Below are 25,848 nucleotides of genomic sequence, written 5' to 3'. Positions count from 1 at the left end.
TATAAATTTTGGTTATCTATACTTCACTGGAGTAATTATTTTTCAGACGACTTTTTACTTTTACTCCTTACATTTTCACGCAATTATCTGTACTTTTTACTCCTTACATTTTAAAAACAGCCTTGTTACTCTATTTCATTTCGGCCTTTAAATAAAAACTATCCAGTTAAATTGCTCCATCCGGATAGAGTGAATTTGGTTGTGGTTGTTTCAGATGTTCTTGTCCAGTTTTGTTCTTACATCCGTTCCCTCAGATTCCTGCAACTAAACTTGGATGTACATTCCAATAAAGGTTAGGATAAATGATAACATGCCTCTGAAGTTTGACTTTTTGCACCATTACAATACTTATAGGCAACTAGTCATCATATCTGCTGCTCTCTGAAACACATGTTAATGCTCAATAGTACACATATATGCTTCTTTAATATATTTGCATTATACTAAGATACATTCATTTTCAATGGCTTTTGTCCTTAATGGCTTTTTTCCCCCTTACATTACTTTTACTTTTATACTTTAAGTAGTTTTGAAACCAGTACTTTTATACTTTTACTTGAGTAAAAAACTTGATTTGATACTTCAACTTCTACAGGAGTATTTTTAAACTCTAGTATCTATACTTCTACCTGAGTAATGAATGTGAATACTGAAGACACCTCTGTCTACAATTAGACCTTGAAAATAGACATTGCTGCAAAAAAAGCAATAAAAAAACAGTCAATTCAAAAGTCAAGTCAGTCAATTATGTCTAAAGAATTAGGTGATAATGGAATCATTTCAGCAGATGCTTTTGTCTAAAGCGATTTACAAAAGGGGAATAAAATCCAACCACTGTATCACAGTAGATCCAACAGAAGGTGCAGATAAGACACCATTGTGCAGCTAAGTGCTGCGAAGACGTGTTTGAGTCCAGCAGCCACAGGTAGCCAGCTACGCTCATTGAACAGGTGAAACGTGTGTCCGTCTGGGTTGATTAATGACCAGATGCACCAATGCATTCTGGACCTTTTTAAAGATCTTTGATTGCACAAGCCTGAATCCCGGCTCGGAGGGCTTAACTGTGGCCTGTACCAGGAACTGAGTCGGATATTGAGTCAGGTAAGGTCTTAGTAGAAGAGTGAATATTTGTGTCAATATCAAGGCTGAAGGAATGATGGGCAGGGATAACCAGGACTGCAGTCCTGGACGGGTTAAGTTATAGGTGGCCATCCTCCAGAAAGGCATGCTGAGACTCGTGCAGAGATTGTGGGGTCGTCCGGTGGGAATGACAGGCATAGCTGTGCATAGCAGTGATATGAGAAATTGTGTTAATGAATAATCTGGTCCAGAGAGGGGGCCCAGTACTGAGCCTTGGGGCACCCCTGTGGAGAGGTGATGGAAGGAAGATGTTTGCCCATGCTAACACTTAAAATGATGGTAAGGTAGGAACTAAGAATGATCCTGTTTGAGAGAACAGATAGCAGCATGTTGTGGCAACTGTATCAGAGGCGAAATTTAGACTTTTTTTCTCGACATTTCGACTTGTTTCTCAAAATTGTACTTCAACATTAATCTCAACATTTCGACTTTTTTGACGAAATTTTGACTTTTTTCTCGACATTTCAAATTTTTCTCGAAATTTCGACTTTTGTCTCAAGATTGTACTTCAACATTAATCTTGACATTTCGACTTTTTTCCTCAACATTTCGACTTTTTTCTCATCATTTCGACTTTTTTCTTGACATTTCGACTTTTGTCTCAAGATTGTACTTCAACATTAATCTTGACATTTCGACTTTTTTCTCAACATTTCGACTTTTTTCTCGACATTTTGACTTTTTTCTCGAGGTGCATAATGAAAAAATAAATCTTCCCCCAGTTACTAATATAGATACATGTAACATGTGTTGTCTTCATTCTAAGGCTTATACAACACTTTTCATTTTTTGCGGCTCCAGACATATTTGTTTTTTGTGTTTTTGGTCCAATATGGCTCTTTGAACATTTTGGGTTGCCGACCCCTGGCTTAGAGGATCCGCTGCTCCTGCTGCTATCAGGGTTTCTGCCACGGAAAGTAGAGCAGTTTCAGTGGAGTCGTCCTTTCTGAAACCAGACTGATTTATATAAAGAACACTATTTTGTATGAGGAGGTCCATGACCTGTTCAGAAGCTGCTCGGTCCCTAAACTTGGAAAAGGTTGAGTTAGTATTGATTAGATTAATTCCCATTCCTATTTATTCTCATGACTAAATTATGTCTAAAGAAAAATAGATCATCAAACATACTTTATTATTACTGGATTTTAAATTGTGGTACTTTTCTTCAACGAAGGGTAAAGATTCAGTAAAAATCTGATTCAGCACCAGCGTGGAAGCGGGTTTGCGTGTCCGGTTTTACCGCAGAGCTTTGTGCAGCCTTTGCATACAGTCTCCAGACAGAGGGTGGTGTTTCTTAGACTGCAGGAAACGCTGGATGTGAGGCAGCAGCACGTTGCTGGGAGGAAACAGACCAGTGCACAACCACAGCAGCTCCCAGCCCTTCTCCTCGCTGTACCTGCAGCAGCACAAAACTCACGCTCAGCTTCTCCAGAGAGCTCCACCAGTCCTCCAATGAAGCTTTACAGGATTCATCTCCTAAAAATCTAGGTTCAGACGCTGCTGAGGATGTGGGCTTACGTACTTCACGTGGTTGTCGGTGAGCTGCTTGATGATCTGACAGTAGATCTCGTCCTTCAGAGGCTCGGCCTTCAGCGCTCCTTCAAAGATCTGATCGGTCAACTCGTTGACCGAGCGCGTTCGCTTGGACGGGTAGTCGCCCATGTACTTCATCATAGGTAGGTTCATGTCAAGGAGTTGTGGAATTGGAAATGTGCATTTCATAGAAAAAAAGATCTTGTGAAGTCAACAAATGCAAATGTTCTGCTTTTTTGAGTAACTTTAAAAACAACACACACAAAGAAAGAAAGAAATCTTATAAAAGCGTTTGTGAGATCTGCTGCAGAAAACATCTGAATTCCTGACTTTATTGCTTGACTCCAAAGGCATGGCTTGTAGGAGGATATCTATGAAGGACATGCATGCATCCTGAGCCAGCTCCTCGTGGTTCACCACCTTCTTCAGCAGCGGCTGCTTGAGCGGCTCTCGGGTGCAGCTCCACAACTTATCTTTCCCACGATTCTTGGTGACCATCACCCTGCTCAGAGTGTGTTTGGGGGGAGGCCTGGGGGAAAGCGTTAATGACTAGTTGAGCACAATAGAAATCTATGATCATAAAAAACTGAAGTATCAAAGAGTAGAGGGGACTGAAGATAAGAAAAAAGCTTGAAAAAGGCAGTCAAAGTAAAACATACACTTTCTGCTTGCAGTGTGAGACGTTAATGTTGGGGGTGTGGTTAAAGGCAGTTAGATGTACCGCATTATAAGGCGCACCATCGATAAATGGGCTCACCCTTCATATATAAGGCGCACCGCATTATAAGGCGCACTAAATATATGGTAAAATACTGTACTATAGTGGCTGGGGTTGAGTTACGTATCTACCTGATGGAGCTGCTACAGGAAATGCTACAAAATCCTACAGCAAATGCAAAAAAAAAAAAACAAGAAAAGTACCGTATGTCAAACTTTATTAACAAAATAAAAACCAGCTTTGCTCTGTCTCGTCAAAGTCGCCATTATTATGTTGTCTTGAACGTCTGTGACGATTCCTGACGTTTTTAGCGCCGTTACTTCGGCGACACCAACTACATTACCCACAATCCCCCTGACTACATTACCCACAATCCCCCTGTACACTACAGTAACAGAAATTACCGTAATGATCATATATAAGGCGCACTTCATTATAAGGCTTTTGAGAAAATTAAAGGCTTTTAGGTGCGCCTTATAGTGCGGAAAATACGGTAAATAAAACCCTTATTTGTTTTTGTGTGTATGATTGTTCCTGAACTGCATGTGATGCATGTTTTTGTTTTTGTTTTTGAAAGATGGGTGTACCTGAAGTAGTCATAAGAGAACTCCTCTAGTGTGTAGGGTTTCAATCTGCCCTCCGTCTCCGGCAGGATGATCTGAGACACACGGACCGACTCCTGCCGCTGGTCTGGCGTCATGGTTACCAGAGCCTGATTGGTAGGATCACATCAGGCTACGTTAAAGGATGCTCATCACTTCTATCACACGTTTCTGATGTTTGTTTAAAACATAACCCCCACCCCCCCCCCCCCGCCCTCAAAATCCAGATGAGATTGATCTGCTGAACTATCAGAATGTTCAGTAGATAGCTCAGGTGTGTGTTTACTCACGACGATGTCTTGCTGAGGTCGGGTTATGGAGGGCAGGACGTAGACGCAGTCAGCGGGGAAATCTCCCTTCTGATTGGTTCGTTCATTAATGCCATGAGCCCAGCCGGAGTTGAGGACCTGCTCGCCGGTGTCCTGGTCCAGCACGATCAGGTCTCCCTTCAGAAAGCTCAGGAACGTCGCCTCCTCCCCGGCTGTGGGACGAGAACGCCACAGTTTAGACCCGGGGCGACTGAAAGGTCTTCCTCAGGTCATCCCCTCATCTCTCCAATATCTATCCTTATCTATAAGCTTCTGCATCATTCATTCAACCATCTTTAAGTCTAATTTGCCAATTCTTTTTATCAGATAAGAATTTTTAGGTTTTTTAAATACGTGACATGTTTCGGCAATTCCTTTTGCTTTCATTTCGCCCTGTGATGAAGGCGAAAGGAATCGCCGAAACACGTCAGGTATTTAAAATACCTAAAAATTCTTGTCCGACAAAAATAATTAGCAAATTGAATTGTAAAGCCATGGACAAAATGAACTTTATTAAAATCATCTTTAAGTCACCATCATATTTAGAGGTAAGGACAAAACTACAGAAATACTTCCAACTGTTCAAAATGACATTTCTACAGCTTAATACCAGTAAAACACTCAAAGTAACTTGATCACAATATAAACCTCAAACTTATGAGACATGTTCTTCTGTTGTTGCCTTAAACGAAACCAAACTATTTATATAATAACTAAACAACTATTGCTTGCATCACATTAAGCTGAATAACAAGATTACTGGATAATTTAGAGTTTAGACTATGAACTGGATGGCTTAAAGCGGCTGCACGATAAATAAAATCAATATATATTGTTACATCACTGTCCCAGATCAGAGAACTATCCAACTTTCCTGTTTTTTATTTAAATACAGTTTTACATCATCTTGCATTTGATTTAAATAAAGCTTTTTAATAAAGCTGTCCTTGTGATTTCAAAAAAGAAACACACCATGACCCTTTATTATTGCATTAGTTTCACTGAACAATGTCACAATTAATGTCTCAGGAAAATGTGTCGCCTTTTGCAGAAAGGACATCATGTGCCTCCTTAATGAAAACGTACACCGGTTCAGTTTTTAGCAGTTTGGCAAAGACAACCTGGAGTTTTGCAGATTTCAGTTTGAAGCAATGGAATAATTAACAGGAGCGTTTCCCTCAGCTCTGGTTTCTCTCACGAGGATGATCATCTGTTACAGGACAGATGAGAATTTCTTGCTGTTCAGTAGAAGGAGGTGGTTCTTCAACCTCTGTTAAACTCTTTTCTGAAAATCCAATCTGGTTCAAATTTCAGATCAAAAAAATAAAAAATATGTACCCAGAGTCTGAAATCATCTCTCTGATTCACCAGACAAGTGGAGCGGCAGTTTCACCACGACCGGCCAGTCTTGTATGTATAACCCTTAGAATGAAGGCAACACATGCTGCATGTATCTATATTAGCTATAACTGGGGGAAGTTTTTTTTTTCATTATGAGAAAATAGTCGAAATGTCGAGGAAAAAGTCGAAATGTCGAGGAAATGGTCAAAAGTTCGTGAAAAAAGTCAAAATGTTGAGAAAAAAGTCGAAATGTCGAGAAAAAAGTCAACATTTCGTGAAAAAAGTTGAAATGTCGAGAAAAAAGTCAAAATTTCGAGAAAAAAGTTGAAATGTCGAGATTAAAAAGGAAAGGAAAAGGGAAGAAAAAAAGAAGAAAAAAAAGAGAAAAAAAGAGAGAAAAAAAGAAAAAAAAGAAGAAAAGGAAAAAAAGAAGAAAAAAAAGAAGAAAAAAAGGAAAAAAAAAAGGTCAAACATTTTTGAAAAAGCTCCAGGAGCCACTAGGGCGGCGCTAAAGAGCCGCATGCGGCTCTAGAGCCGCGGGTTGCCGACCCCTGCACTAGATTCTAGTGTCAAACGCTGGGTATCCATCAGTGTAAAAGGGGCTATTAATTGACACAGGGGTGCGTGTGTAGCTGGCCCCGCCAATAACTCGTCTCTGAGGGTACACTTAATCGTCGGTCAGGACTGCCGCGGGGTGGGGGTGGCGGGTCGTGGGAGGGACTTGTGGATGACAAGAGAGGAGGTCCTCATCCTCAGGACCTGGATGCCAAAATGACCAACGGGTCTTTTGAAGAGGTTAAACTCAGGTCATTAAACTAAAGAGCCTCAGAAAGAAGTTATTTGCGGTCAGCAAACTCAACAGCAGGAGTGGCTGAGGGAGATTGCTGGTCATATTTGGGCAATGTGGCTCCACAAACCCTCTTGTTATTCAGCAGGGATCCTCTGCCCGCTCCATCTCTTGCATCAGGCAGCTCCTCTGATGTTGTGAAGCCAGCGAGGCCGACCAACCAGCGGGCCGTCAGGTTACCACCCGGTTACGCCTCCCGAGTCGTCTTCCCTCCCCTCAACCCGGCTTCAGGCACCGGGGCGGCAGTAACATGTCTTTACTTTGCCCAGTGTAGGCCAAACACACGTTATTCATCCAGAGATAATAGTCAAAACAGAAACTTTACCTGCCATTGGCAGTTGGGTTGGTGTTAGTTTTGGACCCTGTGTGTATTTATTACCAGAGCTGGGTTTTTTTTACTCCGTTACATTTACTTCAGTAAGTTTTGGGAAATGTTGTACTTTTAGGAGTAGTTTTGAATCACTATACTTTTTACTTTTACTTGAGTAGATTTGTGAAGAAGAAACAGTACTCTTACTCCGCTACATTAGGCTACGTTGAGCTGTTACTTTTCTTTTATCCCTTTTATCCACGTACGCGTCAATCTCATGACATCACAGGGTGATTCTTTGGGAAAAATGTTTGTTTTTGCATGTTTTGTCACATTTACACAGACTCAAACACACACAGAGTTTCTGGGCTTGTTCTAGTTCTGCCTGCGGAGCCTGGTTAAAAAAGAAAAGTACAAAGGCTTGAAATTTTGTGCTACTTGTGCTTAATTTATCTTTTTATTCTGTTATTATTTTATTATTTATTAAACTACTTTAATTTACTTCAAGATTATTTTTATTTAATCCATTATCTATGGATTAAATAAAAATAATCTTGAAGTAAATTCAAGTACTTTAATACTTGAATTTACTTTTATTTTTAATTAAGCAATTTTTAATTTTTTATTAATTGTAATTTATTTTATTATTGTATTGATTTAATTTGCCTGAAGATGATTATTTTGTACTTTTGTCTGTTTGAATGGTTGTGTTAAAAAAATAAATCAGACGTTACTCAACAGTTACTCAGTACTTGAGTAGTTTTTTCACCAAGTACTTTTTTACTTTTACCCAAGTAATTATTTGGATGACTACTTTTTAGTTCTCTCTCTCTCTGGGTCAGGTGGCTCTTGGTTGAGCTGCTGTGACATCGACGGTAGCATTCCACAGATCCCGATTTTCGGCCATTCTTGTAACTGCCCCTAGGCTCTCTTCCGTCCATTTGGTAAGGTCAACTTCCCAGGTTCTTGCCGGTCTCCCTCTGGCTCTCTTCCCTGCCGTGATGCCCTGCATGATGGTTTTCTCCAGGCTGTCATGTCTGATGGTGTGGCCGAAGTGCTTCATCTTTCTCCTCCTTATCTGCTTCATCAGCATTGGGTTTGTTCTTAGTTGTTCTAGAACCCAGTCGTTGGTCTTGTGCTCCCTCCATGACACACGCAGCAGGCGTCGGTATGTCCACATTTCAAAGGCTTTGATTTTCTGTGTTGCTTTCTTTGAGAAAAAGACCAAGATTCACTGCCATAAGTGGCAACTGCGAAAGCTGTGGCCCTGACTATGCGCAGTTTTAGGCTTTTGCTGACTTCTGTCTTCCATATTGGTGTAAGTTTCTCCACTGTGCTCCGGGCAATGCACAGTCTTCTACTGATTTTTGCCATGCAGTTAGCTTCCGTTGTGATGGTGGATCCTAAATAGACGAAGCTCTTCACCTCTTCCAGTTCTTCTCCATTGAGCATGAAATTGCTGAAATCTGTCCGGTTCTTGTCCAGCACCATGATCTTTGTCTTCTTCGTGTTCAGGAGTAGCCCTTTTTCTTCGCTCAGATGTTGCACGTGGGTCAGTAGTTCCATGAGGTCTTTTTTGCTTTCGCATAGCAGTGTTGTGTCGTCTGCGTATCTCAGGTTGTTAATCAGGTTGTTAATCAATCAATTTTAATCAATTTAGGTTAATCAATTTTACTTCTACTTGAGTCATATTATTCTGAAGTAACAGTACTTTTACTTGAGTAAAATTTTTGGCTCTTCTACCCACCACTGTTTATTACATAATTTAGTGAACAGTAGAACTCATCAGAAACAGGTGATCAATTGCAGGACAGAGCAGCTGTTTGAGATCCTGTGTAGGTGAACCAAATCTCCCTCTCTCTAGTGATGTCATCTGAGGATTTACCAGGGTTGGGGTTGTCCTGCAGCGCCACCACGAACTTGGACCTCCTCCTCAGGCCCTCCAGGAAGGTGACCACCAGGTCCCGGATGTCCTCGGCGTTGTTGGAGGTGAACGTGTACTCTTCTCCTTTGATGGTGGCCAAGTTAAAACTTTGACTCTGCAGCTTCCCTCCCCTGAAAGAAGACCACAATGTGGTGGCTGTGACTTTTACAGACATCTCGCCAAACTTAAAAGGGAAAATGTCCCCACCTGCTGCTTGAAACTGCAGTGATTTCTGGGAAGGAGAGCTCCAGCAGGACCTGCTCCTGCTCGTCCACAAAATACACCCCGGTCCAGTTGACCGCGACAATCAGGTCGTTCTTAGGCAGACTAGGACCTGAGAGGCAGAAAACAGACGTTAACTTGCTCTAAACTTTCTCTTTTCCCCCCTATACAGAAAATAGGACCGTTATTCTGAATTTTCATCATGAAGAATTCAGAATAATGTTTGTTGTATTTGCTGTTGTTTTGTTTTCAGGAGTAACAGAGATGTCGAAAGCTCTTAAACAAGATCAACCTGTGAAATGATGTTAATCTTTATCCTTGGTTTGATAATCTGCTTTTAATTTGGTCCCTTTTCTTCCATCTACAAGCCTTTATTGCTTAGTTTCCCCTAAATTCAGTGTATCAATAATCATCTCATAAATTTGTACATATAAGCTTGTTGTATTTGTTGGTAAAGTAATTCAAGCAAAGCGTTGTCTATAACAACGTGTTAGAACTTAAATGCTTCTCACCTGAGAACTTGAAGGCTTCGTAGAAACGAGAGAAGAGCAGTGGCCACTTGTGGCGGGCGAAGTCCACCACTTCCTCCTTCACCTTCTGCGTGTCGAACCTCTTCTGAGTGTAGATGCCCTGAAGCAGATGTTCATTTACATGAGAGCAGACACAAATATGAAGCTTTCTGCTATCTTTTGTTCTTAAAGGGGACCTATTATGGCTTCTAATACCTATTTCAAACAGGCCTTGAATGTCTTAAAAACAAGCTTTTGATTGTTTTTGCTAAATAAATTAGAAATTTAACCTCTGAGCCATGTCTTTATCTTCACAGTCTCTAACCTCATTATCTATGCAGGATTCTGAGTGGGCGGGGCTATGATAACGAGGCACTGTGCTGATTGGCTGCCTGAATGACGCGATACACCGCTACGAAAAAATGGTGGAAGCTCCGACCGGCGGTACAAAGCTACAAGCAGAATCTTATTGGCTCGTAGATCCACATCACACTGGACGGCTCATCCGGGCGGCTGTACAGACACTGCAGAATTTGGTTGCTTTCCTCCTTCTCTGAGTTGGCAGGCTGAGGGGAGACCACTTTATATATGTTAAAGCAAGAAAAAACCTGTTTTTCATAATAGGTCCCCTTTAAATAAGAATGTAGATCATTATTAAAATCCAATCTCTATATGTTCAAATAATGACTCCTAATGTTACAAAAATAATGCTTGTAGATAAACGTAGTAATTATTCCATGGAGTCTGGTGCATTACGAACAGAGATAGCGAGTACCTTCTTGTGTGCAGCCATGATTAAATGAGCCCATTTCTCCACGGTCCTGGAGGTGCTGATCTCTCTGTCTGGGATGTAGGACGGGATGAGGCTCAGCAGACGCTCCAGAAGGATCTCTGAGCCGTAGTCCACGTAATACTGCTGGGAGGCCAGTTCTGCCAGGTCGTCCTGGTGTCAGAGGGGGAGAGATGAGCGGGTTATTGATTGATTGATTTTGATTTTGAGTTTTTATTTCGGTCCATTTGGATACAACATAATACAACATAAAAAAAAGTTCCAATATTTTAAGTGGGACCGAAAAGGTATAGGCTGAAGCCAAGGCTTATTATGCCTACCCTTTTATGAACCTAAAACTCAGGAGGTTTTATACAAAACAAAACTAATAATTTGGGTTCAAACATTGAAAAAGAATGGATATATTGGACAAGTAACAGAGGTATCTAGACAAGAAGCAAAGACAAAAAAACAAAGACGAAAACAAAACAAAAAACATACTATAAATTGCAAGGAGTGATAAATTAAGTGGTTCTTGGCTAGAGACTGTACAGCGCGGAGAGCAGAGGTTATGAGTAAGGTGTGTAAAAGGAATTGAACATACCAAGTGGCTTACAGGGCACCTGGTATGATGTGGTGCTGCTTCACAAACTCCTCGGCTAAACGACCGCGGAGAGTGGTCATGCAAACACTTGCTTCAAATTGCTACTTTCATGGTATTATTATCATATTATCATATCAATGTTTTATATTTATTTAATATTTTATTTTTGAACTTATTTTTGAATTTGGTTACAGTAGTGCATAGTTTTAGTTCATTTTCTAAATTATTCCATAGCTGGACCCCCTTTATTGATATACAGTTGCTTTCAGTATTGATCCGTACACCGATTTTCTTAAAGATACATGACCCCCTAAGTGGATATTTGGACTCCCTAACTTCAAACAGCTCCTGCATGCAGGGTGGGAGTATATTAAAGAGTGGGTTGTTGGTTGAAGCAAGGTAGTCTGCATGGTTTATGATTCGTATTGCTTTCTTTTGCAGCATGTATAGTGGTTTGATGTTTGTTTTGTAGGTGTTCCCCCATAATTCCACACAATAAGTTAAGTATAGAAGTATGGTTATTACAGCAAGGACACGGTGGATCCGTCTCATTCCTACTGATTCTTTAGCAGATTGCACCTTCTGACTCCAGTTTATTTCAAACTATTCTTTAAAAAAAATAAGCCTTAAGAAAAAGTGGTCACCCTGTCACAGCGGTATTCTCCAAACTTGACGCCCCGGACGATTTGCTGGTAGATGAGGTTGGTGGCCACCGGGTCGTCGGTGGGGCTGTGCCACGGTGTGAAGATCTCCTTCCTGAAGAACAGCCTCCAGGGGGCGTTCCTCTCCTGCGCGCCCTGCTCCTTGGCGTACTGCTCACACTGGGACACGGCGTCCATCACGTGATCGTTCCCGCTGCCTAAAGAGGAGACCTGCAGGCGGAGGGGACAGACGGATCATTTCCCTTCAGGGATCAATGACGTATTAGTTCAATCTTTTCTGGATAGTAATATATTGCCTGTATTTTCATGTTTTTCTTTGCGGGTGTACAGCGGGGTCATGCTGTACACCCGCTGGTTTATTAACAACCTTCGCCAGACAGAACCAGAACAAACCCGATTTGGATCACGGGCACAAAGTGGAGTTAAAGAAAAAATAAAAGGAGATATGGATGCATGTCACCATGTCACCAGCAGTCCTTAAAGACTCCCAAATACCAACATAACTTAGAACAAGACCAGTTGCTATAAAAGCTGTCTGTGACTAGAGAGGCAAAGTGGGTGTCCAAAGTCGGTCCTCGAGGGCGGGTGTCCTGCATGTTTTAGTTATTTCCCTGCATCAACACACCTGATTCTAATTAACGGTTGTCACCACCTTGTCATCAAAGTCTGGATAGTTCTGTTGATGACCAAGCTCCTTGTCTCACGGTTTGATAAAAAAAGAGACACATCTAAAACATGCAGGACACCGGCCCTCGAGGACCCACTTTGGACACCCCTGCTCTAAACCATGTCTTTATCTTCCCATTCTCTAACCTCATTATCTATGCAGGATTCTGAGTGGGCGGGGCTATGATAATGAGGCTCTGTGCTGATTGGCTGCCTGAATGGCGCGATACACCGCTACGAAAAAATGGCGGAAGCTCCGGCCGGCGGAGTTACCGTCCTAACACCATGTCCTAACTGCATGCGATGCGAGCGAGCATCAGCGACAAAATCAATTCCATTGCTTTATTTTCTATTGGACTGTTCTAACTGGCCGCAGCGCTGCAGCGTTGCGAGCCGCGCCATTTTGAGCTGAACATTTGTCGAACTGCTTCTATTTTCTTCCTGCTGCTCGCGTTGAAAGCCGGTTGAAAGTGCTGTAGGAAACAGTCATGGATGAGGAACGGCTGATCCAGTTAGTGGAAATGAGAAGTTATCTCTATGATTCCTCCTCATTTCACTACAAAAACCTCAATAAAGTGGCAGCTGCTGGAGGGAGATGGACAGAGAGCGTCCAATGTCACGCAGTGCTACGCGATAGTCGGACATTCGCATGCAGTTACACGCTGGTTTAGAGGCTGAATTTCTAATTTATTTAGCAAAAACAATCAAAAGCTTGTTTTTAAGACATTCAAGGCCTGTTTAAAATAGGGATTAGATGCCATAATAGGTTCCCTATAAAATACAAGTTGTCTCTCGGGGCTTTCCAGAGACCCAGAGCATGACTCCCGAGTGATTATTGAATAAACAACGACGAGTAAAAAGTTCTCTAGCGGGAGAAAAACCTTTCAGTTAAACAGTGGAAATGAAAAACTTAACTCAAGTAACAAATGTGTTGGAGACACTTTCAGGCGCTGAACTACTATGTTATTATATGTTAATAACCAAGTTTTTCTGTCTGTCCTTGATACTAACCTGCTTTTTCAGCATCTATATATAGCATATATAGCTGCTGAATACTTTGAATTTTCCTCTGGATTAATAAAGTATGTATCTGTCCGTCCGTCCGTCCGTTCGTCCATCTATCTATCTATCTATATACTGTAAAGTTTGTAAACTGTTTATATGTTTATGGCCTTTGCTTTCTGTCCTTTTGGAAGTCACAAAAATTGTTTATGACTAAAGCTCAGAAATGCCATAAAGAAAAAATTTTTTTTAAATCAAAATCAGTGAGAGAGGCACAAGTAATGTTCTCACGTTTTGAGGCTGTAACGATCTGTTTTTAGAAATAAAAAAAAAAAAAAAGAAAGAAAAGATTTCCATCTGATACTTTTCTTTTTTTCTGTTCTACACTGATAAATAAAATAAATGATAAACTGATAAATAAAATAAATGTAAAAACCAGCGCAGACACTTGAGCTGTGGTCGTCAGTGTGTGTGTGTGTGTGTGTGTGTGTGTGTGTGTGTGTGTGTGCGTGCGTGCGTGCGTGCGTGCGTGCGTGCGTGCGCGCGTGTGCGCGTGTGCGCGTGTGCGCGTGTGCGCGTGTGCGCGTGTGCGCGTGTGCGTGTGTGCGCGTGTGCGCGTGTGCGTGTGTGCGTGTGTGCGTGTGTGCGTGTGTGCGTGTGTGCATGTGTGCATGTGTGCATGTGTGCATGTGTACCTTGTCAAACAGAGCGATGTACAGCGAGAAGCCGAAGCGGTCCTGCAGGTTGATCTTGTCAGAAAGGGCGTGGCAGAGTTCCTTGGCCGTGGTGGCCGAGTCCGTCAGCAGCGTCTTCGTGGTGCCGTCCATGAACGTCACCGGCAGCATGATGGGCTTCTTGGACTTGGTGGCCTGGAAGTTGACGTCAGAACTCAAGTCAGCGTGACTTCCTACTGAAACACCTGATGTTTAAGGATGTGACTTCATCCTGGCGACGTCAGACTAGGAAGACGCTGCTGTTTATTTAAAATACTCGAGAAAATACTACGAGACACCTCATTTATCCAGCTCTTTTCAGTTGATCCCAGTGTTTGAGATGGCCAAAAAGAAAAAGCAGGTAAAAACAAACACTCTCTTGTTTTATCAGTGAGAACAGCGTGTTTGCACCTGCAGCTCCAGCCAGGATGGAGGTTGGGTTCTGGTCCCGTTAACAAACGTCCGTCTGAGCCTCTCCTCACAGTACGGAGCGTAACCCGGAGGCCCGCTGCTGATGAAGTTCCTCAGGTACTAGGAGATGCAGCAAAAAACATCCACACAGTTCTGGATCTGCAAATCTCAAACAAAACCAAGAAATACTACGACTGCTACTGGATCGATCCTGCCGTCTATGGGCTCAAATTAATGCCATAAGTATTTTGTATCTGTAAATAAACGTTGTACTTGTAGAAATATTTTGTGCGTGTGAAAAAAATATTTGTACTTGCAAAAAATATTTGTACTTGCAGATACAAAGCTACAAACTTTTTTTACAAAAGCTACAAACTTTTTTTTACAAAAGCTACAAACTTTTTACAAAGCTACAAACTTTTTTTTACAAAAGCTACAAACTTTTTTTCAAAAGCTACAAACTTTTTTTACAACTACGAGTTATGGCAGTGTTTTGACGTGCCAAAACTAAGAGCCAATCAGCGATCTTTGGCACGGGTTTCAAAGCGTTTCTGGAGAGCCAATCAGCACATTGCATCGCCTACTGACGTCGCCGCCATATTGGATGTGGCAAGACTGGGCTGTAAACTAATACAAGTAAATGGACTTATTTTCATAAAGCACCTTTCTACAAAGAAAAAGAAAAAGAAAAGTTTTACGTCTCATTTATTCATTCACACACGCACTAATATACTTGGGAAACAGTTAGGCACCAAATATAATATATTTAATTTTCTCAGATGGCAAAAATTAGAACTTTATTGATCCCACATAGGAGTAATTCATGTTATATCAGCTATAGAGAACAAGGTAGTGCCGAAAAACAATATATATCCCATATTACAAGTACAAATATTTTTTGCACACGCACAAAATATTTCTACAAGTACAAATATTTTTTGCAAGTACAAATATTTTTTGCAAGTACACATATTTTTTGCACACGCACAAAATATTTCTACAAGTACAAAGTTTATTTACAGATACAAAAAACTTATGGCATTAATTTGAGCCCATAGCCGTCAAGGACACAAGCCGAGGGTGGCGTGTTCTCATCTCACATCCTGACCTTGACAAACTTATCTGACGGGGCGAAGCAGCCGACACACAGAGAGATGAGGATCCAGCCGCGGGCGTGGGAACTCTTGGACGGGTTCTGGGTGAGCTGCTTACAGATCTGGCAGTAGATCTCATCTCTAACAAACACACAAACATTCCCCCTCATTTAGTGATAAATGCTGTCAGAAAGACTTGATCTGCTGGTTTACCTCAGTGCTGGTCTCAGGATGCCGTTGCCGATGATGAAGTGAAGTTTCTCCAGGTTTGATGTGGGTCGATCCTCCAGCATGCTGTTGCCTTGGAGACCATACTCGCCGTCGTTGAGGCGTTTGGTGACCTGAAACGCATCACATTGAAACCTTGTCCTTGTCTTCAGTTAAACCCCTCCCTTCCTCTCCGTCCTCGCCTCACCTCCTCAGTGATCTTGGACTTCTTCTTCAGGGTGAGGGACACCAGTTTGTGCCGGACGCTGTTTTTCTTGTGGCTGTCGGAGGGAGGTGTCTGGAGGCAGAACGAGAGAGGAGAGAGCAGTCACAGACTCGGAGAGGTTTCTGCCGGTTATGTAAGAACTATGTACTATAAAATGATAAGGAGGAATTAGCGATGGCCTCAGTAACATGCGGTGGCAAAGGCGTGCACAGTTAAGCCATAGCAAGAAAGTTTGGATGGAAAACAAAGACTACAACGTCAAATACCATGTCTGTAAAAAAATATCTAAATCTATTGGTATTATTGGCAAATTCCGTAGTTTGGTGAATGAAAATTGTCTCCCAACTCCTTATTATAGCTTTACATATCCATATCTCACTTACTGTAATATTATTTGGGGAGCTACCTATAACACACATCTTCATAAACTTCATATGTTGCAAAAAAGATTCTGCAGGATTGCCACACAGTAATTGGTCTGCTCATTCTGCCCCTCTTTTCAAACAACTCAATATTTTACCCATCTTTAAGTTAAATACATATCAAACAAGATCACTAAGAGCTGCGGATTAAAGATACGCTCCGCCGAATGAAATAAAAACTCCACATCCTCTCCATCGCTCTCCGTCTTTCCTCACCTCGCCCTCCCCCTGCAGCGCCTGCAGCTCTCTCTTGTACGTCTTCTTTCCCAGCGTCTCGTAGATTTTGGTCATGACCGGAATCTTCTCGCTTCCATCGCTGATGGCTGTGTGGTACTTGGGCTCCGGCAGATCCCCCATGAACCTCAGCACCGTGATCCACACGGCCAGCGCCGCCTGAGCCCAGAACCGGAAACAATAAATATCCATCTTTGTTTTCTACTTGTGAAAAGGTTGATGCTACATCTTGGTGCTCAGCAGAAACGTAAAACCTACAAACTGAAGCCAGATCCATTACTTTTGATTCAAATACAGATTCTGTTTTTAACAACACAAGTTTGCATGTTCAAAGCAGCTAAAACATTAACGCCACCTTCCCTACACGTCTTCCTGGACATCTGCACAACTGAAAGCGGATCGCAGGGATCAGAAATTGAGGTGCCTCATGTGGTAGAAATCTGAAAATAAATACTGACAAAAAAACCAAATGGTCTTTATGTTGTTTAATGAAAACCTTGCAAGGGATCAGCATACAATCACAACAAAGTATAACTGCACACTGATGGTTTGCTCCAAGGTGTAGGTGTGTTTATAGACAAAGATTTGGTAAGTAAATGTATAATAATCTATAGGTGTGGTCAGTACTCAAGTTGTAAAAAAATCAGGGGGGATGGTGGATTTTATCATATGGGGACAGATAATTTGTGCTGATTACAAATAATATAATATATTACAAATAATAGCAGTGACCAAAACACCTGCAGAAATACTGCAGGAATGACATAGCAGCAGTTAAATACAGCCTTCTGTAAGCTTTAAATATCCACTGGGCTTACATCAAATACATCAAAACACAACAATAAAAAACACTTTTCTGAACTTATCAATATGACTCTGTCCTTCACAGGATAAGTAAAATGGATCACTGCAAAAACTCAAAATCTTAACAAGAATATTTGTCTTATTTCTAGTTAAAATGTCTCATTTTAGTAAATAAATCTCATTACACTTAAAACAAGACTCATCACTGGAAAAAAACCAACAATTTTGTTCTGTTTCAAGTAGATTTTCACTTAAAATAAGTAGAAAAATCTGCATGTGGAACAAGATTTTTTTGCTTGTAATGAGAAGATAAATCTTGTCCCACTGGTGTTATTTTTGTGGTGATGACTCTAAATGTTGAAATATCAGTAAAACCACATTCATTGATGAAATGACATAAGGGATGGAAAGGAGGGATGGCAGTTTTACAGGGGGGATGATTTGGACCGTTTTTATTTCAGGGGGGGGTGCCATCCCCCCTCATCCCCCCTCAACTCGAGTACTGGGTGTGGTGTGATGCCAAATGTCATCAAGTCTGTAAACAGTCAAGAAAGAAATGACAATGGACAGGTGACCAGTGGTTCCTTCCTGGATTCAGATAAAGTTAAACAATAAACAAAGAGCATAAGATAAGATAATTGCATTTCCAAGACTCAGACAGTGAGTTCATTCAAAGTAAAAGTCTGGAATCAAAGTGCATCATATAAAGTATTACCATGTGTCTGAAATGTAGAATGCGTTGTTATTTTTCCATTCCACTCACCAGCTGGTTTCCCTCGTCGTCGTGGAACAGCAGCGGCTGCTTCAGAGGTCTGCGGACATAAGTGTGTGTGGTGGTGCCCTGGAAGTAGGTGGCGGCAAACTTGGCGAACTTGTACTCTGATAAGTCTTCCTCTTCGTCATCGTCAGGCAGAGGAAGAGCCTCGTCCAGGTCCTCCTCCTCCATGTGGTGGTGCGTGCGCTCCAGGTCCTGCAGAGAAGGCCAGGCTTCAGTCTCAGCACCGACCCGTCTATCCCTAAAGGTTCGTCTCATTTCAGTTAAAAACAGGAAAGTGTTGGGCTCACTTCAAACCCAGCGGGCGCCTGTCCTTCCTGACCCGGTAAGGAACCCGTCGTCCCCAGGAAGCCGAACATCTTGTCCACCATGTCTGAGTGGTTGACGGGCTCCAGCCGGGCTTTCTCCATCTGTTCCACCATCTCCTTTTTTCTACGGGCTTCTTCCTTCTCCTTCTTCTGCCGCTCGGCATCCTCCCTTGCCAGGTGGGCCAGCCGCTCCTGGACGACAGGAACGGACAAGATGCATGAAGTTGTAAACTTTTTTTTCAAATAAACGGAGTTGAGAGCAGAGAGAAGTCTAGACGAGCAGCCACACAGGGCCCTTTTCAGTCATCCTCCCCTCGGTTACCGTCCTACCGGGGGTGTTTTTAGGGCTGGGCGATATGGACCAAAAGTCATATCTCGATATTTTCTAGCTGAATGGCGATACTCGATATATATCGATATTTTTTCTGTGCCATAATTGGGGTTTCCCCCAAAGCATTATAGCATAGCATCTCTGTTAGCTTCATTTTTTTCGGAGGCAAACCCTTAAAAAAACAGTCAGTTTTAATACAAAGCCTCGTGCCAAATGTCACACAGGTTCCTTTATTAACAGAGGTCTGCACAATATCAAAATGTATAAAACAAATGAAATAAAAATAAACTGCCTGCATATATAGAATAAAAATGCTTCTTGAATAAAATAAAACAAATATCCCTTTCCTGCATAACAATTAAATTCAAATACACTGTGCAATTAATACAATGTAGACACTAGCCCCTTTCACACAGAGATTCCGCAATATTGGTGTAAAGAAGTCCTGCCAATACGCCGCCTTTGTTGGTTCACACAGAACCATACAACGCCGGCATAACGCCGCTCCCGTCTGTAAATTCACACAGCATGCCGGCGTTCCGCAATCAGAGGCGTGACGACAGCGTCAGTCCGACCGTCATGTCAGCGGCATGCCGGCTGTGTCATTCACACAGACCCCGTTTCGTCTCTGTGACGGCTCTGTGACTACCTCCGCTGCCGGCTTATTGGTGGGGCCACTTGGCCCCCCCATTCCGCCTCCGTGACTTTCACACAGAACAGCGAGGCGGCTTAAAGGCGCAACGTTCCCGCCTCGAACTGGCTGTGTGAAAGGGGCTAGTAACAGGCAGACTTTTCCACTGAGGTTGACAGTTGTGCAAATAACAAAACATTTGTGCAAATCTCAAATAAAACATTCAAGTCAATTTGTCACAAAATAAGCTATATCAAAATTGTAAAAAAAAAAAAAAAAAAATATATATATATATTTTTTTTTTAAATCAATATAAACGATATTGTCTCGTACCATATCGCGTTTGAAAATATATCGATATATATTAAAATCTCAATATATCGCCCAGCCCTAGGTGTTTTTATGCTTATTTTGATACGGTTCACAAGTGTCAGACTTGTTCACCTGGTGTTTGCGTTCGGCCTCGGCTTTTGCTCTCTTCGCAGACATCTGGTTCCTCAGTCTGGCCTCTTCAGCCAGACGCATCTTCTCGGCCTCCAGCCTCCTGCAGTACTAACGGATGATAAAGAGAGCTGCAGCTAAAACAGTCCAGGCAAAGCTACAGTCAACAATCTGTCTTATTACTGACTTATTTTTTCATCGTGAGGGTTTGTGAAATAAACACCATCTGAACTGCAGTCTCAGTGTGAAGAAGAATTCACTTGTGATAACGAGCAGCTGCAGCTAAAGCCACAAAAAAACATATTCATCCCCTACAACCACTCAAACATGAAAGAGTTCATGGATTCTTACCATACACCACATTTGCTTCAAACATTAATAAGGATTATATTAATTAGTAAAAGTGTTTGTTGAGCAGCAGGATTGTTGTGTACTATATATAAATATGAAGAACACACTAAAAAAGAACTTTTACTGCAGAGTTGAACTGGTTCATATACACATGGGAGTGCTCACCTCTCCTCTCAGCCTCTTGTACAGCCGGCGGGCGATCATGCCTCTGGTGTACGCCTGCACGGTGATGACGCCCCACAGCCGGTGCCTGAAGGCCCGGCGCACCAGGTAGCCCCGGCAGAAACCCTGGAAGCCTGTGATGCGCTGACGGGCCACGTGATACGATGCGCACAACTTCCTGGAGCGGACCAGAGCTTGGAGGCGGGAGAAGCCCGCTCGCATCTGAGGGTGCAGAGGAGAAGAGAGACGGTGTGGCAGGTTATGCTCATTCATACTGTTCCCTAACGTGTGTGTGTGTGTGTGTGTGTGTGTGTGTGTGTGTGTGTGTGTGTGTGTGTGTGTGTGTGTGTGTGTGTGTGTGTGTGTGTGTGTGTGTGTGTGTGTGTGTGTGTGTGTGTTTTCCTCACAGCTCCATAGTTCTTTCTGCAGTGGTAACCTCTCCACGTCTTCTGGATCAACATAGCTGACTTCCTCATCCTTAAGAAATTTGATCTGAAAGTAGAAAAAGAAAACGTCACTTAAAACTGAGCATTTAAGTTTTAATGTGTTTTTATCTTTCGTGACAGAAACAATTGATTAAATCAGAATCAGGTTCTTTTGGCCAAGTCAGGTCAAACAAGACAGGGAATTTGACTCTGGTTGTTTCACTCACTGTACAGTAAATCAGATCTGATCACTGGACGACACTAAACAAATCCACAGAAAGACTGAATCGACTTCTGATTTTCTGAGGCGTTTGATCAGGTTTTAAAAGCGTACCTGTCCTTGAAACCTCGCACCACCTTCTGGATGAGGATGACCTTATCTGTGATGGCTTTGTCTCTCTCGATCTCCAGCAGCATGTCGTGATGGTCCTACGAAGGTGGAAAGAAACTTCAGCCTGGTTTCTCTGCTCTGGATCATCACTTTAAACATTAAACAGCAACATGAGCGTTTGCTAGAAAACAGTAAGGGCCCGATTTACTAAGATCCTAAATAAAGAGTACTAAATTGCGTGTGCACTGAAAAAGTTTACGCGTGCTGTTTGCGTGTGGTTTGCGGGTGATCAACTAAGATTGCTTGCGCAATTGATAACAGGTGCAAACCGCAGTATTTAAATGAGGTGTTGCGTGTCTTAAGGTTTGCGAGCGCAAACTCTGCGCCATGGAGAGTCTGGATGGAATGCACAGTCACAAGCGCAAAATGAAATTTGACGAGTTGGAGTTAGAGATATTAGTGGAAGAGGCAAATAAACACATTCATGAACTACAGCAAAGAAATTTAAACATTACCAAAAGAAACGCAATATCGGAGAAAACCTGCGATAGAATAAATGCAGTTGGTAACACAAAAAACGGAAAAACGTCTGGTTTTTCATATTTCAATTTTAGGCACAGATCAAAAATACGAAATAGAAAAACGGGCCACAGGACCGAATTTGATTTTAATATTGAATTGGTCGGGTTTGCGTGACCCGGCGGTGCTCGGCATGATCTGAGGAGAAAAAGACAATCAGACACAGAGCTGGAGAGCGCTTTGATTCATCTATTTATGAGTTAAGTTTTTATTCAGATGTCCACAGTATATTGCAAATATTATATATTATATAGCAAACACTGACAGTAAATGTGTGACAGACGGGACCATCATATGGCCGTCGATTTAACCATAATTCAGGCGAAGCTGCAGTCTCTGCGCTGATCCTGACACAGCGGGACGGAGCGGATTTGGTCATGATGTTTAACCTGTGTTTTGTGATTAATAAGCACAGGTTTTAATTAAATGTAATTTACGAAGGATGATTTCACGTTCAATAAGATAAATAATCAATAAAATACAAAGTTTTGCACAAAGGCTTGGCCTGCTTGTGGGCGAGTGGAGGGGGGCACAATAAGAGAAGGTGGCAAGATATAAGGCGAAGAACTAAAGAAAAAGTGGCCTTTAATAAAACTTGTACAACCATTTTTAAAATAGCATGCAGCAGAATAAAGACTCTCGCTCTGTGTATTCTTTGATTTTGGATGTCGCCTCCTTGCCACAATAACAGCAGCAGCAGATTAGCACCTTCCTTTCGAACGTATTAAATACAGACGCAATCACAATACGCGCAATTACTTTCAGGCTTGGTAAATCTCATTGCGCGTGGTAAATGGACATATTTGCATCTTCCCCTCCCAGTATTTAGCGCTCTCTGGCGGTTACGCCCCATATTGATTATTCATAAGGGCAAAAGTACTAAATGAATTGCGTGTGCAATTTAGCGCATTTGAGAGACGCAGTCGTCTTTGCACGCTGTTAGTAGATCAGCTGGCACTTTGGTTTGCGGGTGCTGTCAAGTTTGCACACGTTTTAACACACGCAAACCTTTAGTAAATCGGGCCCTAAGTGTGCTGCGCTGATGAAGTGATGACTTCCCTGAAACACCTCACTATGTGTGAGGTGTTTCAGGGAAGTCATGTCAACAATGTCAACAATGATGGGGAAAAACGTGGACAGGCCGGTTTCCATCCCCATCTCCTCCCAAGAGAACGTGTTCACACTCCCCTAATTCATCATTTGTTCATCTAAACAGCTTTTGAACTGAAATGACACAAAGGTTGCTTCAGCAGGAGCGTCCATGCCCGCCAGGACATCCTTAATTACAGAAGGTTATTATACTAATACTATATTTCACAACAGCCTCAATCCAAGTAGAACAAAGGAAGTTTTGATTATTTTACTTTTTTTTTTTAGCTCAGAGGATCTCTCTGGATGTTAAGTTGCTTTCAAAGGCCTGTTTTAGTTTCATTTTTATTCAAAATTTATTTGCAATTGAACATGTTTTACACTCGTTCCTAGGCATAAAATGCTGAACCATGTTTATATTTATTACTATTGATCCAATAAAGGATCGAGAGGGGAAAACAAAACAACCACCTCTGGCTGGTTTCACCAATAGCGAGACGATGTGTCTTAATAAAACCTCCTGTAAGTAGTCCAGGTGAATTAAAACTGATATTTTAACAGGGTCAAAGTTGTTTTTGCTTTAAATTGTTTAAAACATAAATGTGAAGGTATATAAAAAGTTCAAGTTCTGTGAAAATTGTCTGAAAAAGTCCTAACCTGCACCTCCCCAACATCCTTTCTTTATAAATACCAGTCTATTTGTTGTGTAGAGGTAAATTTGCACATCTGTAGGTTACGTTCATTAGTTTAAAAATATGAATTCAGTCCTTAAAATGTTCAAAGAATGCATGTTTATTCAAAAACGTCTTAAATGTGTCCAATAATTCCTCTGAAGTCTATAAAATGTCACCAAACTGAGCCGAGATTATTCTGTCAACTATTTTCAGCTTCAATATTTCACAAAGGGAGAAAGTTAAACTGTCAACAAAACTGATGACAAGAACAAAAACATGCATCTGTCTTCCTAAAGCATCAAATAGGAACTCTGAGTCTGGATTCAGGAAACCAGAAACTCAAAGCCACTTTAAAGCATGTTATGCCCCCTCAGTATGACTGACGGATGAACAGAAACATGTTAACGCTTGTTTCCATCTCTCCACTGATCTGTCCATCCAGGTTCTGGCTGATGTGTGCACATCCTGTTGGGGAAGTGTGGGTAACGTCCTCTCACTTTCTCCTTCCTGCTGGGTTTCCTGTCCAGCTGGGCAGCCCGGCCTGACCGAGATTAATCTTAGGTCCAGAAAAGTCGACAGATCTCTGCCTAAATACTGACGGTAAACCCTTCCTCTCTCCGTCACTCGTTTTCATGCACGATGAAGTTGCTTTCATCACTTTTCTGGATTTCTCTGAATGTGAAACGTACTAAAATGCTTTGTAAAACCTAGACTAGGTTAAAAGATGTTATAAACTCTACAGTATGTGGAACCTTTTATACTCTAAAATCACCCGCGTGACGAAGAGCGCAGCACATTTCATTTAAACTTCAGTTAAGTCTGAGCAAACAGCAATGAAATCTCAAAAACCCTTAAAATTCTTTGTTGAAAAAACAAATACCGGGTAAAAAGTGCTTCCAGAATTAATTTCAAACTTTAAAACACTGAAACGGTAATTAAAACTATGTCCAACCACCAATACTTGATACAATACAAAAATGATGAAGAGAAAATGCAAAGCTTCACGTGCAGATGTCGACTCTTTGCTGCTATAACTCAACAATTGTAGGAAAACATTAGTTTAACAGGAGCCAAAAAGTAAATAAACAAAAAGCCAAGTCATTGGGGATGACAGTGTCACCATGGCAACCAGCTAACAGACGTGCCTCTGCAGTGACCTCTCTCCTCATCGGCCCACGCTGAACGGGAAACTAGATTCATACATGGGCAACACACACTGAGATAGGATTTTTTATTTTTTTTTAAAGGAGAAAAACATACATGACGAGAGCGGGAAACAAAACGCAGCGTGTTTCCCGTCAGCTGGCATGAACTGGAAACAATCACAGCAGAGGTTCACTGATGAGATGAACTGGTTTCGTCCCGCTCAGCTGCCAAGGTCCGACTCCCGTTATCAGCTGCTTCTCACGGCTTTTACTTCATATACCGTATTTTCTGGACTATAAGCCGCTACTTTTTTCATAGGTTTTCAAACATGCAGCTTATACAAAGGTGCAGCTATTCTGTTGATTTTTCTTCCACCGCTCGGGCGCTCTAACCGGAATTAGAATCAAAACTAAGACAAAATAAATGCAAAGAAGAATACGCTACTTCTTCTTTAGCAGATAGAAGTAGGTAGAAGCAGATTTCAAACAGATAAATAAATACCGGTTATTTTCTCTTGTTCTGTCCCGTTTTAATCAGCAAAGTTGCTGCCGTGTTAAAAGACACGGTTAGGAAAGGATCTATTTAGGTACAAACATGTACATCATTTACAGTTCAAAATCCTTCTGTACATGTAGTAAATATCTAATCTAACAACATAAATATCTGCGGCTTGCATATTTTTTTTTTTTTTAAATAGAGCAGATGCAGCTTGTATATCTTTTTTTTATTATTTTTATAAAAATAGAGCAGATGCGGCTTATATAGAGGTGCGGCTTATAGTCCAGAAAATACGGTAAATGATGCTGAATGTTCACTGATCTGATATTTCAATAAATCAAAGGAATGTAAACGATTTAATCAAACAAAAACTTTTAGATTTAATATTTAAATGTCCCTACTTGATTTGTCAAGTTGGTTTTTAACTTTTCTGAAGAGGTGGATAGTGTTGTTTTTTTTTTTTTTTTTTACCTCTATTGCAAATAATTTTAATTTCAATGTAAAAACAACAAACATCAACAAAAATCCCCTGCTAGACATTGAACAGAAACAGAAGTACTCAGGAAGATAACTTTCCCACTACCACAACCAGCCGGTGCTGGAAAAAAGCCTCGTTCGGAAGTGAAAAAAGAGCAGATAAGAAACTGGACTAAAATGGAGGTCAATGTCGGCAGTGGTTGCCATAGAGACAGCTCATGGACAGCAGAGAAAGTAAGTTTGGGTCAGAACTTGAAACGCTTCTTTTAGTTTGGGAAGAAAATCGCTGCTGATTTTTGTTTCATTGAACATCTTTGATGGTAAGTGAAGTTACCATGGCGTCAACTCAACAGCAACTAACC

The 25,848-nt window shown here is 41.5% G+C and overlaps 1 protein-coding gene across 4 annotated transcripts in view; it reads right to left on the bottom strand.

Moving 5' to 3' along the window:
• Positions 1 to 25,848, bottom strand: part of myo7aa (myosin VIIAa) — a 72,549-nt gene that overhangs the window by 12,427 nt on the left and 34,274 nt on the right. For all 4 annotated transcript variants that reach the window (XM_061718814.1, XM_061718817.1, XM_061718815.1 and 1 more), the window contains 22 exons: positions 21,027 to 21,121; positions 20,675 to 20,759; positions 20,271 to 20,489; positions 19,758 to 19,865; positions 18,334 to 18,543; positions 18,032 to 18,238; positions 16,447 to 16,623; positions 15,791 to 15,880; positions 15,589 to 15,716; positions 15,390 to 15,516; positions 14,282 to 14,401; positions 13,853 to 14,026; positions 11,472 to 11,699; positions 10,230 to 10,397; positions 9,458 to 9,575; positions 8,931 to 9,057; positions 8,685 to 8,854; positions 4,284 to 4,474; positions 3,979 to 4,103; positions 3,045 to 3,202; positions 2,663 to 2,816; positions 2,381 to 2,536 (listed from right to left, as the gene is read on the bottom strand). In XM_061718814.1, the coding sequence (XP_061574798.1) occupies positions 2,381 to 2,536; positions 2,663 to 2,816; positions 3,045 to 3,202; positions 3,979 to 4,103; positions 4,284 to 4,474; positions 8,685 to 8,854; positions 8,931 to 9,057; positions 9,458 to 9,575; positions 10,230 to 10,397; positions 11,472 to 11,699; positions 13,853 to 14,026; positions 14,282 to 14,401; positions 15,390 to 15,516; positions 15,589 to 15,716; positions 15,791 to 15,880; positions 16,447 to 16,623; positions 18,032 to 18,238; positions 18,334 to 18,543; positions 19,758 to 19,865; positions 20,271 to 20,489; positions 20,675 to 20,759; positions 21,027 to 21,121 (3,335 nt within the window). The remainder of the gene's footprint in view (positions 1 to 2,380; positions 2,537 to 2,662; positions 2,817 to 3,044; positions 3,203 to 3,978; positions 4,104 to 4,283; positions 4,475 to 8,684; positions 8,855 to 8,930; positions 9,058 to 9,457; positions 9,576 to 10,229; positions 10,398 to 11,471; positions 11,700 to 13,852; positions 14,027 to 14,281; positions 14,402 to 15,389; positions 15,517 to 15,588; positions 15,717 to 15,790; positions 15,881 to 16,446; positions 16,624 to 18,031; positions 18,239 to 18,333; positions 18,544 to 19,757; positions 19,866 to 20,270; positions 20,490 to 20,674; positions 20,760 to 21,026; positions 21,122 to 25,848) is intronic.

Source organism: Cololabis saira, chromosome 4, assembly GCF_033807715.1.
Source record: "Cololabis saira isolate AMF1-May2022 chromosome 4, fColSai1.1, whole genome shotgun sequence".
Classification (NCBI taxonomy): Eukaryota; Metazoa; Chordata; class Actinopteri; order Beloniformes; family Belonidae; genus Cololabis; species Cololabis saira.
The sequence above is the reverse complement of the archived record's forward strand: the minus strand, read 5'-3'. Positions and strand labels throughout refer to the sequence as shown.